Source organism: Motacilla alba, chromosome 1A, assembly GCF_015832195.1.
Source record: "Motacilla alba alba isolate MOTALB_02 chromosome 1A, Motacilla_alba_V1.0_pri, whole genome shotgun sequence".
NCBI classification, from domain to species: Eukaryota; Metazoa; Chordata; class Aves; order Passeriformes; family Motacillidae; genus Motacilla; species Motacilla alba.
Genome location: NC_052031.1, coordinates 56949345 through 56964814, shown reverse-complemented (window position 1 = coordinate 56964814; position 15470 = coordinate 56949345). Strand labels below are relative to the sequence as shown.

General features: G+C 44.3%; 1 protein-coding gene across 7 annotated transcripts in view; it reads right to left on the bottom strand.

The window, feature by feature from the left end:
* The window catches only part of ITPR2 (inositol 1,4,5-trisphosphate receptor type 2), a 243926-nt gene extending 231487 nt beyond the window's left edge, over positions 1-12439 (bottom strand). For 6 of the 7 annotated variants that reach the window (XM_038154646.1, XM_038154647.1, XM_038154648.1 and 3 more), the window contains exon 1: positions 12130-12439. In XM_038154646.1, coding sequence (XP_038010574.1) covers positions 12130-12221 — 92 coding nt within the window. In that variant the 5' untranslated portion in view covers positions 12222-12439. Of the gene's footprint in view, positions 1-105; positions 2241-12129 lie in introns of those variants that run through there. The other variant, XM_038154652.1, reaches the window with a different exon arrangement.
* Positions 12440-15470: the final 3031 nt, after the last annotated feature.

Genomic DNA, 15470 nt, shown 5'->3' with positions numbered 1-15470 from the left:
GTGAAACATCTGAAATTTTAAGCACCAAGAAGAGCTCTCCCCAAAGAGGTCAAAAATTTCTGTCCCACTTTGTCACCTTCTAAGCTGCCCCTTGCCTTCTCATACCTGTGCTTCCACAGCTGAGTAACTGATCTGTGAGGTCATTCCTAAAGTCAAGTCTCTGCTGAGGCTCGAACACAAAGCAATCCAAATCTCCCCTCACCTATATTTTGTGGAAAAATAGATCAGAACCACAGCAAATATATTTTTGACCAACTCAGTGACCCCACCCTGCTGTTTGAGAGTGGCTTTATTTGCCACACATTTCCCTAACTTGCCGGAACAGCTTTTAATTGCTGCCCATAAAATGTTTCACTTTCATCTGCAAATCATCACTCAAAGCGTCACTAGGAAACCTCTTTGCTTTGATTCCTACTGATGCACCCAGCTCTTTTTCCAGATGGCATTTTTATTATTGGTTTAATTCTACCCCCAAGGCTTCCAGTTCTTGTATTAGAAATAATATCAATTCTCTCTGGTCTCTTTTCTTTTCTGTGATTGCTTCTTGCACCATGGATCCACATGAATACCAGTCACAAATTTACACTTTGGAAGTTGGATCCATCCCATGATACCAGATTATTGTTCATCAGAAGAAATTATGTCAATTCTGGAGACTTAAGGGCTGTTTCTGCCATAAAGAAAAGTTTGAGATGATGTCAGGTATTTTTTTCATCAGTCATTTGGAAATAGTTTTATATAATCATAGAATCATTTAGGTTGGAAAATACCTCTAAGATCATTGAGTCCAATGAGTCTGAGAACTTGTGAATTCTTGTTTTGCTGAACCCAGGATGTATCAAACAGCAGGAGTTTCTTTGATAGCAGTTTTCAGAGAGAAGAGTGATCAGTGGCACTCTGATTTTATTGCTTTTGGGTCAGCAGATTTTCTTGTCTATGACTGATGTTTTTCTCTTGTGTTCTCTGTACTCATTCAGGCCTGTATGCCTTGCCCTGATGATGCTGAATTTCTTTCTAAGAAGTTTTTGGGTAACACAGCCCAGTTTTTATGGAGCTTTACCAAGTGTAAGCGCTTTGGGTGGTGACTTCTATTGCCCCACTTATCAGGTTGCAGAAAGGATTTTCTCCCTCACCTCCATTACAAATGAAGAACATTAATTATACTTATCAGTCAAGGAGGTTCCCCCCAATGGATGAGCACAACAATAATGCCAGCTATGTATGACTCTCTTCAGCACACAGTTTTCTCAAAGTGATAAATTCTGCATTTTTAGACACAAAATAAAACAACACACCTTTTGACACATGGGAGCCTTAATGAACTAACTAACTTTGTCACTACTGGCATAAGCCCAGTTACTGTGAGATAAACCAATATAAAAGAATTTATGCATTGAACAGCTCACCAGATCAATGCTTTTAAAAGAGCACAGGCCCAGAACTTGGAATCTTTGGTTATATTCCACAATTTGTCAACAACCTCGCACAAGTGGCTCCTCTGCTCATGTCCCACCCCTTAATCTACTGTTTCCTTTCAAACATACTTTAGATCCATGCTTGAAAACTCAAACCAGCTATGCTCAGGGAAACCAGTTCCATTAAGAGCAGCCTAATCACAGGGACAGTTTAATCCGGCACATAAAGGAAATGGATCAGATGAAACCCAGAGTTTGACTCCACCAGCCCTGGGCACAGCACAGCCCCAAAATGAGCTGTTACAACCAAACTTTACATAGCATGGTTTTACTGTATCCCAGATATTACAGGGGGAGGGGGTGTGGGACATTCATTGGTCCTTGCCTTCAGTGACAGAAAAACCTGTTCAACTACAAAAGTTAATACAGACAAGACTTAATTGCCTGCCAGGTCCTGACCTTGTTTTGTTTCTGCAAGAGAAGCCACTGCTAACACAAACTGAGCAAACCTCTAAGCCAGACCCTGCAGCTGCCCAAGGGCCACAGCAGTGCCCTCTCTGAACAGCCAGGTGTCTGCCTCTGACAGGTTTTCTTGATCAAATCCTAATTTATCTTTTAATACTCATGAAGATCAAGCCAGGGAAGTAAAAAATCTGAATTTGTATCCTATTCAACAGGTTCTTTTAAAAAATTGTCTCATGACATCTTTGCAGTTGAAGTCCACAAATTTGCAGCTGTAGGACCTACATCTTTAATCACTTATACAGGAAATAATGTCATGAAGCTTTGCAATTATTTTTGTGAGTTACTTTTTCTGAGGAAAATAATATATAATATCATAGAATGGCCTGGATTGGAAGAGTCCTTAAAAATCATCTCATTCCATCCCCTGCCGTGGGCAGGGACAGCTTCCACTATCCCAGCTTGCTCAGAGCCCCATCCAACCTAGCCTTGGACACTTCCAGGGATCCAGGGGCAGCCACAGCTTCTCTGTGCAACCTGTGCCAGGGCCTCACCACCCTCACAGGAAGAATTTCTTCCTCATACCCAATCTAAACTTCCTCTCTGTCAATGTGAAGCCATTGCCCCTTGTCCTGTCACTGCAGGCCCTTGTCAAGAGTCTCTCTCCATCTCTCCTCCAGGCTCCCTTCAGGCTGAACAATCCCAATTCTCTAAGCCTTTCCTCACAAGGGATGTGCTCCATCCCTTTAATCAGCTTGGCCAACCTGTCACACATAAATTGTTACCTCCTCACTGCCAAAATAAAAAAAAATCATTAATATTTCTGTATATTATTTTGTACTTTTATGATTTAAAGGCAAAGTTGTTCTTTATAAATAACATGTTACAATGGTACATAAGGATATCTGCAGAGATACCTGAAAATCCCATTTGAACTTGGACTTCCTGCATTTAGTGAAGTAAGCAGCTTCACAGTTCTCACAACGTTAAAATCCAAAATACTTATACATCAGTTCGGGACTAAGGAAACCTGTTAAACAGTAAGGTTTGACTTACTAAGTTCTGTCTTCAACCTGGGAAGCAGTGTAGATGTTGCCCTGCCTGATTTTTATATTGGCAAGCCTGATGGGAAATCTCATTTTACTCCATTGACATTCCACAAAACTCTCCACTAAACCCTGACTTTTCTGCTCTCTGTAAAGAGCCAAGATCACTAAGCCCTGTCAGAATTGGAACAGGAGTTTATGGATTGGCACCCTCACCAATGCCAGGCAGCAAAGCAAGGACAGTGCATTCTGCTGAAACCGAGACCACCTTAGCAAAAACTGATAACCAAAAAAAAAATTGTCCAGAACATCAAAGAAAACATTATTAACAGGCAGTTAACTTTTTTCAGTCCACATAGTTTGTTGGTTTGTTTTCCTTTTTCTTATATTGGTAAAAGATTTTTTTTAAAACCCCAACTTTCTAGAAAGGCTTTAAACTTTTATTCTTTGATCAGAAGAATGAAACTTGCTTAGTGATGCATTTGAACATTTTTCAGCATTCACAACTGAACAAAGATCTGCTCTCAGTGTTTTCAAAAGTGATATCCAATCTTTCCTAATATACTGGTTTTGCTTCCTCTCTTTATTTACTGTTTCTGAACATTAAAAAAATATATGCCAGACTGAAAAGGTGACTGAGAACATTCTAGCAAAGCACATGAGGGAGAAGCTGAAGATATCCAGAAGTAAGAGAGCTGTAGAAGCTGAGTTTTTATGAATCAAGTCAGGTATTGCAAGATTCAGGACAAAATTATACTGCTCACATCCAACTCTGCTGCCCTCTAAAGCTGCCAAGTTAAATTTTCCACATCACAGTGCTCAACGTGACACAACTACCCAAAATTTACTCTTAAGAACTGGATTCCTGTATTTTAACTGTGGGAAGCAGGTACAAAAAATCTGGGGCTTACTAAGAGTTTAAGCAGTTGTTTCCCTGATTCTGTGTGTTTTCAACTGCCCCTGCAGCACTGATTAACTTGTGTGTGTCAAGTGCAGGGAATAAAAAAGCTGTTTGAAATTCAAACAAGCCTCCAAGAGAAAATCAAGATAAGAAGCCCAAGCATTGAATCACAAGAAGTTTCTGTATTTTGAGTTGCATATAAAGAGACTCGTTTCAGGGTTTGTTTGTTGATATTCCTTTTAAATGACATTGATTTTTATCTGCCAGAGGTCAAAAACCAAAAACTTGACTACTGTTTTAATATACAGAAAAAAGCTGGAGGAAGCTTAACTTGGTGTCAAATCACAGAACCACAGAGCAAGCTGAGTTGGAAGGGACCCGCAGTGAAAACCACCACATTTGGATATGCTCTTCCAGCCTCCTCCTGCCAAGAATGTCATAAATTTCAACCCAATACTACCATTCATGCAGCAGCATTTACCTAGAGGGATATTTCAAAATAATTTTCCAAACATTATTATATAAGAAGATTTCCAAGTACCACAGTTTGCAATATCTAACTTTTGTTGTTACAAAAACTATCACAGGCAATCTTAAAACTGCAATTTCTTTCTGAGGAACTGGCATTTTACCTCAGATATTCTCTTGGAGAAGGTGATATAAAACATTCATTTTCCTGGACAAAGTCAAAAACCTTCAGAACAAAAAAAAAACCCCAAATATTCAAGTATTTGAAACCTCACCAGCCTTAGCACAGGCCTCAAACATTTGAAACAGCAAAGTAAACAGTGGCAAAGAAGGCAAGTTGACTTCTTCCCTTTGAAAAGAACAGAGTTTGTCAGTAGCTTTCAGAGCTGTTTTCTCTCAGCAGGGGCTGCAGATCTCTTGGTTAACTGCAGCTCCTGCTCCTCTTCAGCCCTACTTCCCTTCTAACACTTGCTCTGCTCGTTTCTCATCCTGAATTCATCAACACACCTCTCTTGCTCCTTTTCATCATCCAGCAAGGGAGCACTGGAAGGACAAGGGATGCTGTTTTGCTCACATTCTTTTCTGCAGCCTATAGCCCACTCTTCAGGGTCCTCTTTCCTTTGTTACTAAGCAATGAATAAGAATTCATTAGGAAATTTATTTAAAAGGAAAAAATTCCTTTTAAATCACGTACTTTGGACAACGTTTTATTTCTACTCAACAGCAATCAAAACATGCAAATGAATGAGGAAAAGAAGGAGGTAGAGACTGAGGCACAGAGTCACAAAACCAGCAACAACAGCAACAAGACCATTCCTGACACAACCTTTTGGCTACCACAGCCAAAACAGCCCCTCAAAACCTCAAGCAGTACTTAATATCAGACATGAATAAGTACATTTTAAGCCTGTAGTTTTCTTGTTTAACTCTGTTTCCAAAACCTTACCTTGCAAGAATGTAATTTCTCAGTTTGTTTCTTATTTGAAGTGAACTGAGGCACTAAAACCAGAAATTATTTTTACTTCTCCAGAGATAGGGAACACAAAGCAGCTGGCAACCAAAGCTCTCCTGTGGCCTCCCAGGAAAGGAACCTGGAAATCCTGGGAATTGGGATTCACCTCCCACATAGATGCAGGCCAGGGTGAGGGCTCTTGGTGCCCAATGTCAGCAGTGAGAAGATGCCCCTGCCAGGTAAAACTGCTGCCCCCCAGCAAGAGGCAGGTATCATGACAGCCCATGAAGTCTTAGGATAAAATCCTTCCTCAACTTACAACTGCTAAACCTGGGCAAAACTCCACAGGGGCAGAGAAAGACAAGCCCTCCATGCTGGAGAAGTGGTGCTGGAGAGAGCCCGGCCCTCAGGAAGACTCTTGACACACATCTGCAAGACTTGGGTTTTTTTGAGAAATGGAAATAACATGCTCTGTTCAGTTTGGTGGTTGTTCGGGGATTTTTGGTTAATCTTGTTCTCAGAAAGGCCATTTTACTTGAAAATTTCAACAGCAAAACATTCAGTTCCACGCATCTACCCTGGGTCCCAAACCTCAAGGTTCAGCACCATAACCATAAACAGCTGAAACCAGGACCCATGTCAGGAGTGCTTACTCATCTATGTAGCGGTGGAACTGCTGCTTCAAGCAATTAGATGGACTCAGATTTACAAATAACAAATTTGTAGGATTTGAAGGTTTAAAGAAATCAGTCATAAGGGAGATTATGTCCTTAACAGAATTAAAATATGCATCTCTGATCAAGTGACAAAACACAGCACAGACAAGGTAAAAAGTAAACCTTGAACTACTGTTCATTTTCTTTTCTCCATTTTGATACCAAGTGTATCAAAGTGATGGAGCTTCACCCACATCCCTTTTCTGCTACAAGAAGTAGCAGACCTTTCAAAGCAAGCAGAAACCAGACTTTCAAGTGAGGAGGACACGGCTTTGAGCTGTTGCCCAACAAACAGGCTCAGGCTCCAGCCAAGAAGCACTGGCAGGGGAGGGTTCCAAAGACCTCGCCATGCTGTGAAACACCCAGCTGAGCCAAGGTCTGTGTGCCCTTCGGGAAACAATCTTCCAGCCTGGGGAAGTCAGAGATTGACTGACTTCTTCCTCTGCAGTACTTTTAAAATACAGGGTAACTGTGGTTTCTAGTGACACCAAGAACCATGCACAGGTGGCCCAGTTTAATCCCCTCATTATGTAAAAGCAAGGTAGAAAAGACTTCAGGTCACTCAGGTCAAACAATCTCCCCTCTCTTTCCTGACTACTCCCCACATTACCCACAGCCCAGCTGAGAACTGCAGAAGTTGTATGACCTGTCTCAATTCAAAATCCAAGTCCTCTCTTATTTCCAGTTACCACCACACAGCAAGTAAACTCACTTCACATCAATCAATCAGTTCTTACCCTAACCCCCATTTTCTCTCCAACTCTTTTTGAGAATGAGCCCTTTGAACTAAGGATATTACATTTAAGCATGCAGCCTCATAAATCATGCTGCTGTAATTAAGTCTAATATTATCTTCCCTCACACCAAGGCTGTGCTCTGTGAACAAGTAAAAATTCTGAAACAAACCAACTTCCCCTGGGGCTCATGGCCTGCTGCATTCCCTTGAGGCTGCTTTGTGGAAAGCTTTGTCTCATTGTTTATTCAAAGATGGCACTGCTGTTACAGTATTTGAAACAAGTATCAAAATAAGGTTGTTATAAAAGCTGGAGCGGTGCCTAATTGCTGGTGAGAGTGGATAATTACAGAGGATATGAGCTTTGATATATGGATTGAATAGCAAGGTATGTGAGATACAGAGGTGTATTTATATGCCTACATCTCCACTTACATGGCATTTATTGTAAGATCAATGAAAGTAGTTAATAATGCATAGCTTATTAGTTATCCCAGAATAGAAATACACTGTGCAGCTGAAAAGTGTACATCACCATATACTCAAAGCAGCTGCAGAATTCACACCAGGGCTGCTGCATTAGAAAGACAACCATGAGAACATATTCCTGAAAATGCAAATCCGACACAGTATTTAAAAAAAAATCAGAATCACACAATCAAAACTGTCAAATTTCATTAGTTCTATCAGTCTAGAGGATAAAGTACTTAGGAAACAAAACAAGTACTTTTTCCCACAGAAAAACTGAAAGTCATACTCCCATCTCTCTTTTAGGTATTATTTGATTCTCTGTGTGTTAGAATCAAATTATGATTAATGGTAGTTATGCCACTCTCACTTTCTTCAGGCTTTTTATTCTTTCCTGACTAATTAACTTTTTCCAACTGTCACATGAAAGAAAAGTTTGTTTTTAATTAAAGGATGGATACTCTGTTCCTTAACCATAGCTTACACATACAGACAGCAGGAGAGAAATGTTGAAAAAATGAGTGCACCGATGAAAACACTACGTGGGTGTCTTGGAAGCATCATCAGTCACTACATCTTTTGTCTCAGCACCATTCCTGAAGCCACCAAGATGACATATTTCAGCCTTTGCTATACTTGCAACATTTTGATTTATGCTGCTTCTTAAGCACTTTCTACTTAATCTTGTCTCTTCAGAAAGTATGATTGACTCAACCCCTCTGTGAAGCCCAAATTCAACAAGACAACTAATTCACAAAAACCCAGTGAAGAAACCTGGATAAATCTGGGGTGTTTTGAGTAAGAAAGTTCCAGCAAGCACTCCCACAAATTAAGAGAAGTTGTTCAAGAAAAATCAACATTACATGCAAGGAAGTGAGTCAAAAATATTTTACAACACAATTTTTCCTGCTTATTAGAAGTAAGTCTCAGCACCCCTCATCATCCAGGGCCATCTACCACAGAGCTGGCAGGTCCTGCTGCATGCTCCATTAATTATGTTCCAGGAGATCTCTGACTGCACATTTATTGAGGTGAGACAGGAATGCAGCTCCCCATGGTGACTAACAGGCCCATCGTCAAACTTTCCTACAGCTGATCCTGGCCACTGTCATTACTAATTTTTTTTTTCCCCACCCCTCCAGTGAAGAATATTTTTTTTCTCCTCATTGTACTGATAGGTGATTAATGCAGTTTTAATTGCCACCATGCATCATTTGAGCACACTCACAGCCAAAATATTGGGAAAGGTGGTCTCAACACCAGCCTAGGACAATGTGAGGTCACTGAATTCATTGCCTGGCCCTGCCACACACATCCTATGGGACATAAGACCTCCAACTGGGCAGAAGCCAAAACACACTAAAAGCTAAAGAAATAAGGGAAAGCCCTACAGAATTAGCACAGTTCAATAATCCAGTATCAAACCTATCTTGCAATGACAGAATGCTACTAATGGATGTAAATTGTTTTTCCCAAACATTTCCTCAACTATCAGCTACCAAAAGCATTCTCATTTTTTAAAAGGAAGGAGGGCAAGTGAGGAAACTCAGAGAGCCTTGAGACATCATCAGCACCTCAAAGCAGCACCCAAACCCAGAGGAAGCCCAAAGCCAAGCAGAAAAAAAGAGCAGGGAATTTCTTGGGCTCTCAGTACCTCAAGAATCCAAAGATCTGCAGTAGCCAACAGGGAATGCTGAGGCCTGAAACCCTCTACCATGATCCAGAGGTGCCCCTCTCATTATGGGATCCACAGCCTGAAACATTCTCCTGGAGACAGATGGTTACACTTCTTCAAAAACTGAGCAAAACTGCTCTCTTTTAAAATATAGACTGAGGAGCAAGAATTGTAGCAGCAATGCCCAACTTCCCTGCTCCCATCCCACCCTACAGCACTAGCCCCAGATGCACAAGAGAGGTTCAGTTTCCTCTTCTGACTAAGAGGAATCAAAGCTGAAAGCAGAGCCTTCATGCTCACATTCAACAGCTGTTTATAGCACTGAAACCACTCAGAGACAAGGAGGGCAAGGGCAAGGACACAGGCTTCTTCCAGCTCCAAGAAGTGTTCCAAGACTTTGGGACCCACTGACAGAATGTAGTTCCAGCAATTCTCAAACCCTCTTTGTAGAGGGAGCTGTGGAAAGGCACTCCTGCCCTCACCTAGCACCTCTCAGCATGCTCACCTGGACACAGGGCCACAGATTCTTTGTCTCATAAAAAGAGATGGTTTATACCTCCTGAACTACACCAGAGCAAGATTTCCACACTCAGGTTACTGTAGATATCAACCTGGCACAAATTTCTGCACTGGCAAGTAAGGAAAAAATACTCCAAAATTCAAGAAACAGCCTATGTTTTGAAATCTCCCTCAAAACTCATGTGTTGAGCTGGATTAACCCTTCAAGGAGTGATGTCCACTGACGTGACAGACTTGCCCTGCTTGGAGAGGTGCTGTGCACTTTTTTACCTTGTTTATAGAATGGCCTTGGTCATGCTTCGTTTAAGAAACAATTAGCCTTTGACAGCTTAAAATAAACAGGACTCTCTCTGCTGAACAGTCACTAGCCCTGAGCTGGATTTCAAGTCGTAGAAAGAGCACAAGACTCCCCAGTGGGCTCAGTAGTGTAAGAGAGGTGCTGGGCAAGCTAACCTTTCAGAACAGCATCCTGAGCAACCCGAGCAAGAGTAATCAAACAAGGATTGTCATCAGTGAAATGAAGCAAGTAATTCCCAATCCTACCCCACTTTGGCCTCACCAACTAGAGGCACCTTTGGAAGGTGAGGCCTTCTCTTTACACAGATTTGCAGAGAACCTGCAAGAATGCAGAAGGTGCAGAAGTTCAGCAATGGTTGCACACCAAAAGTGCAGCTGGCCAAGCTTTTTCCCTGAACATAAGAGATTTTTCTGCCTCCTGTGTTGCTGCAGCTAGTCCAAAGGCAGCAATTGCCATAGCTGGCGCAGATAATGTCACTTAGCATCACAATTTTAAATTTCAGTCTAAGCTCTTGTACTACCAGCAGAGGGGTCAGCATTCCCATTGAGTAGCCATGGGAGTTTTCCACTGGTGACTTCAAGCTTCCCAGAGCTCCTTCACTCCAGCCTCTTGGTTCTGCAGCTGCCTTTACCATGCCAGGGAGCAGGGCACAAAAGGGCTGGGCTGAAAAGCCAACAGAGGTACATCAGCATTCTTGAACTCCTGTCTCATCCCAGGTAGTTTTTTTTGAGCTGGGTTGCCTGACTAAAAGAGAACCTGGATAGAACATGTTGGCTCGAGCTCGCTTGTTTCTTCTAGTAAAGAGCTCCCATGTTCCCTAGGCAAGCCTGGATCTTGGCTTCTCCTCTATAAAACTGGGAGTAAATGTCCTGCCTTAACTCCATGGGATCAGGGGAGGATCAGCAGTCTGAATACTGTGTCAGAGTGATGCCAACACGTATTCAAGTGACAGCTGTCCAAGCACCAGTCACAGCAGGAACATCCATGACATGAGCAGGTGTTCTCAGAAAGGAGGAACACAATGAAAAGCAAAAGCACAGCACAAGCAGCTTCCTCCGGATAACAGAACCCAGTGACCAGACACAACAACACCACCAACCAGCAACAGACCGTGCCAGTGAAAAGGAAGTGCTGGGGAGAACAAAAATAAGAAACAATATCCAGCAATTAACTTCTGCAGAAAGCAATTTTTTTCAGACAGAATTTAAAGTTGTAAGAGTCAGCAAAGCAAAAGATGTGAGAGTCACGGAGAGATGAGGCACCAAATTAACAAATAGAGGAACACATCATGGAAAAACACTTGTCAACAGATCAAAAGAGTGAACAGCAAGGATTGGATGTAATAATAAGGTATCAAAAAATATAAAAGACGTTGAACACCAGCTCTTTTCCAGTAACAGCAGCACACCAAGTTAACCTAGACATTCATTGTTCACATTTTCACACCAACAGTCCCCCCATCGCAAGGATCTCAGAACACAGGGGGCCTAACACAAACACAGGAGCGATATCCAGGCACACATTAACTTGCCCTAGCAAGTTTCACTGCTACTCCGAGGGTACCACTAATGTTTAAGCAGATATTTACTAGAGTTTGACCTGCCTTGCCGATCGCATCACTTACAACCATGCAGCAGAGGAGCTGTTTCCAGTGGTAAAGGTTTCAGGACATACCACAAAGTCACTGAAGCTCCCGCAGCTCTCCTACAAACATCAGAGGGAACCATCGTGCCCTCTGGACAGGTCACTGCAACCGAACTACAGGATGGTTTTAAAAAATGTATCATTGTAAAGAAATATATCAGCGCATTTGTCATTCTGTGCTGAGGCTTTCCCTCCTGGATTCTAAAAGGGTGATTTGCAGCAGTCACTGTTAATAAAAACCTGAAACAAGTAGCGGTTCAGTGAAGTAAAATACATCTTTTCACCTCGCAAAGAGAAAGAGCTCACGGGAAAAGCATCCCCATGAAGTTAAACATCTAATTATAAATATCTCATCACTGACAACCAGATTGTGCTGGACACAAACCTGAAATAAAGGGATATACATTTAATGAGCCGATAAGGACGATGAGCAAGGAAGCAAAGGGTTTGCCTTTCACATTAATTGTCAAAAATTCTCGGACAGGCAATTAAACTTAATTAATTAATTAATTAATTTAAAGGTCAGCTATACATAAAGACCGTAGGAAGGCGTTTGGGCAGGGCAGAGAGCGGGCTCTGGTGCTGCGCTCGGGGCCGCCGCGGAGGCGCAGCCCCGGCAGGAGCCGAGCGGGGATCCCGGCATCGCCGCCGGCACCGCGGCCGCCCGGGCCCCGCTCGGGAACTTCTCTCATCCCCTGCCGCTCCCCATCACTTCCTACTTTCCCCGCTTCGCCGAGCAGCGCTGCCGCCCCTTCCTGTGCCGCTGCCGCCGGCGCTGCCCGCGGGCCGGCTCCGCGCAGCGCGCACGGCTCCGCCGCCCGGCCCCACTCACCCCAGCGTGCTGATGAACCCATTGACGGAGCCCTCCGCGTACAGGGACACGATGTCCCCGATGTACAGAAAGCTGGACATTTTCTCAGACATTCTGGTTCATTTTCCAGCTGGGTTCCGCACTCCTCCCCTTCGAGGTGAAAAAAAAATTAATAAAAAATTAAAATAAAATCAAAGCAAATGGCAGCGATCCTTGGGGAAGCCGGGGGCTGATGCGGGCGGGGGGACTGAACGCGGCCCCGGAGGTGGCGAGGAGGCTGACAGGAGCGCGGTACGGGGCTCGGCACGGCCCGGCCCCCGCCCGCCCCCCGCGCCTCCGCCCCCGCCCGCCCCTGCCCCGCCCCGGGCAGGAGACCGAGCCCCGGCCGGGAGCCGAGCGTCCGAGCAGCGGACCGAGCTGTGGGCAGGCGGCCCTGGCACCCCCGCCGGCCCCGACAGGGGTCGCCGAGACTCCCGGTCAGTGATTCCCCGCGGGCGCCTCCCCGGGGCTGGAGCCCGCGGGGCAGCGGCTGAGGGAGCCCAAACCGGGGGGCGTGAGGGGACGGAGACCCTTCCCCACAGCTGAGAGAGTGTGCTTGGTGTGGTCGCCAAAAGTGTCACCCTCTGTTTGATGGCTTGCAAACGTCAGGAACCACAATTCCTGTAGTTACTGTTTTTATTGGGAAGCAGAACATGCTGTAGTGCTGTGCAATTCTCAGAATCACAGGATGGGTCAGGCTGAAGGGACCACAGTGGGTCGGTCAGCTGGTGCCGTCTCCGTGCTCCAGCACAGCCATCCCAGAGCACAGGATTGTGTCCAGATGGTTCTGGAATATCCCCAGTGAGGAGACTCCACACCCTCTCTGGACTTTCTGTTCAGGGCTCAGTCACTGCACAGGACAGAAGTTCTGCCTCATATCCAGGTGGAACCTCCTGGGATCAATCCCTGCCCCTTCCTCTGGTGCCATAGCTGCCCCCCCAAGAGCTTGGGCCCTGCCAGGGCTCCCCCAACATGCCCAGCTGGAAGAGGGCAAGGTTGCCAGAGAGGCTTCAGGCCATGCCTTGGTGGCCAAAGGGGCTCGGGGGCTGCACAAACCCACTCTGCTTCAGTTCACTGCCCAAAACCAAGGACCAGCCCACCAAACCAACACATTCAGTATGGGGTGGAAGTGTTCAGTTCCAAGGTAAGGCTATCCCCAGCAGGGGACTCTTATTCTTAAAAATACTCTGCATTCTTTAGGCAGAAATGTGATTTTCACTAACTGTTCTAAGAATCAATATATTTTTTATGATTTTACAGGTGTAATTTACCTGACACAGCTCTCCAAATTACAAGCAAACTCAGTAATAGTATTTATTAACCACTGTATTTAAAAAAATACTGGGTGGAATAAAAAAATAAAAAGGGCCTGATCAAGTACTAATTCATAAAAATATTAATCTAGTCACAGGAGTGTGCAAACTGGTAGTAGTGAGTAACAAGCTGAGGGTTTCACACTTAGATTTAGTCTCTCAGATCTACAACTTCCAACCTTATTGCACTTCTGAGGATAAATTGTTGAGATCAGAAATTATGAGTTTCCAAATTTAAAAAAAAAGGGTCTTAGCATCTAGATGTATGTTATGCCATTCTAGAGGCCCCTCTTTTTCTCTTTTATGGTGAATATATTGGATTTGCCACTTTCTTTTGTACCCACTGGGATACAAAAATGCTAGCAAAGACCCCTCCTATGGAGACAGGCTGAGAGAGTGGGATTTGTTCAGCCTGTGGAAAAGAAGGCTCTGGAGAAACCTTAAAGTGTCTTCCAGTACCTAAAGGGGACTTACAAGAAAGCTGGAAAGTGACTTTTTACAAGAGCATGGAGTGATAGGAGAAGGGAGAATGGCTTTAAACTGAAAAGGGATGGGTTTAGATTGGATATTAGGAATAATTTCTTCCCTGTGAGGGTGGTGAGGTGCTGGCACAGGTTGCTCAGAGAAGCTGTGGCTGCTCCATCCCTGGAACCATCCAAGCCCATGTTGGATGTGGCTCTGAGCAACCCTGGATAGCGGAAGGTGTCTCTGCCCATGGCAGGGGGTGGCACTGGGTGAGCTTTGATGTTCATTCCAACCCAATCCATCCTGTGATTCTGTGTACACATAAATATAGGCCCTAGATCTGACACTTCCCCAGATTCTTTGAGCTCAGTCTCCTGGAGTCACCACAGTTGTTAAATCCTTCCTGGAAAAGCCATATGAAGAGAACAGGTGCCAGAGCCCTCATTCAGGATCCAGCCCTTGGACAGGAAAACCAAAGACTGCCACAAACACACGCAGCAAACCCCAAAGCTGGACAAAGTTAAAACACACCAGAATTAGAAACTGAAAGTCCAAGCAGCACAACGCACCAGCAGGCAGAGAAGCTCTGGCTCCCTGCCCACATGCTGACTACATGAAAAGCATTGACCCAGGGGCCCTCCAGGAGCCACCACACAGAGGGCTCCGGTGTTTTGTTTTATGGAAACATGCTCCTGGACAGCTTGAGCTGAGCAGCAAAGGCTTTACAGTGCACTGACAGTATCCTTTGCCCTCCTGACCCTGTTTATCTCAGCCATTTTATACCAGGCTCTAATGGCCTAATTAAGAGACTTTAGCCAGAGCAGTTTAACATTTCCCAGCAGTAAATGAAATCCTGGCCTGCCTTAGATCAGTGGGAGTATTCCTGAGAATGAACTTCAGAATAAACTTCCTGCCAAGCAGCAGGATTGTGTGTCCTTGGTGTGCCTGGGAGCAGCCCCATTTGGGACCACTGTGTCAGGAGGAGACAGCTCTGTTGCCTAAACACAGGTTATTGGGGCCATTTGAAATGTCCTTTGGCACCTGAGACATGCATGTGGGTTGTCAGCAGTGAGGCAGGACTGCTGTGTCCTTGACAGCTCTGCCTGCATGGGAAGAAAGGGGCCCACAGGTTTTGCCACTACAAGAAGGTTAATTTGGGTCACTTTAGAAAATATTTGGCATATGCTTGCCACGGCAAAGCTGGAAATTGATAGGAGTCCTCCACTTGCGATCATCTTTGCTTCTTTCCCCGCCCCCCAAGGAAATTAAGGCACAGGCTGCATTCTCCTTCACTTCTAGGCTTGTTCATCTTGGCTCAGGCTGGATGGTGCCAGCAGCTGACTGCAGTTGCCACCTCGTAGCTCTCCAATGGTAAACATGGAATGAACTGGAAATCTCAATCTAAGCAGAGAAAGCTGTTAACTATCAGCAGTTTTGCAGAAAAAATCACATCCAGAAGGCAGTCAAGTATTTAGGCTTCATTTTAAACCTGTGCCGTTGAAACACCCTGATAATCTCAGGTGATTTGTAAGCTCAGAATCACTT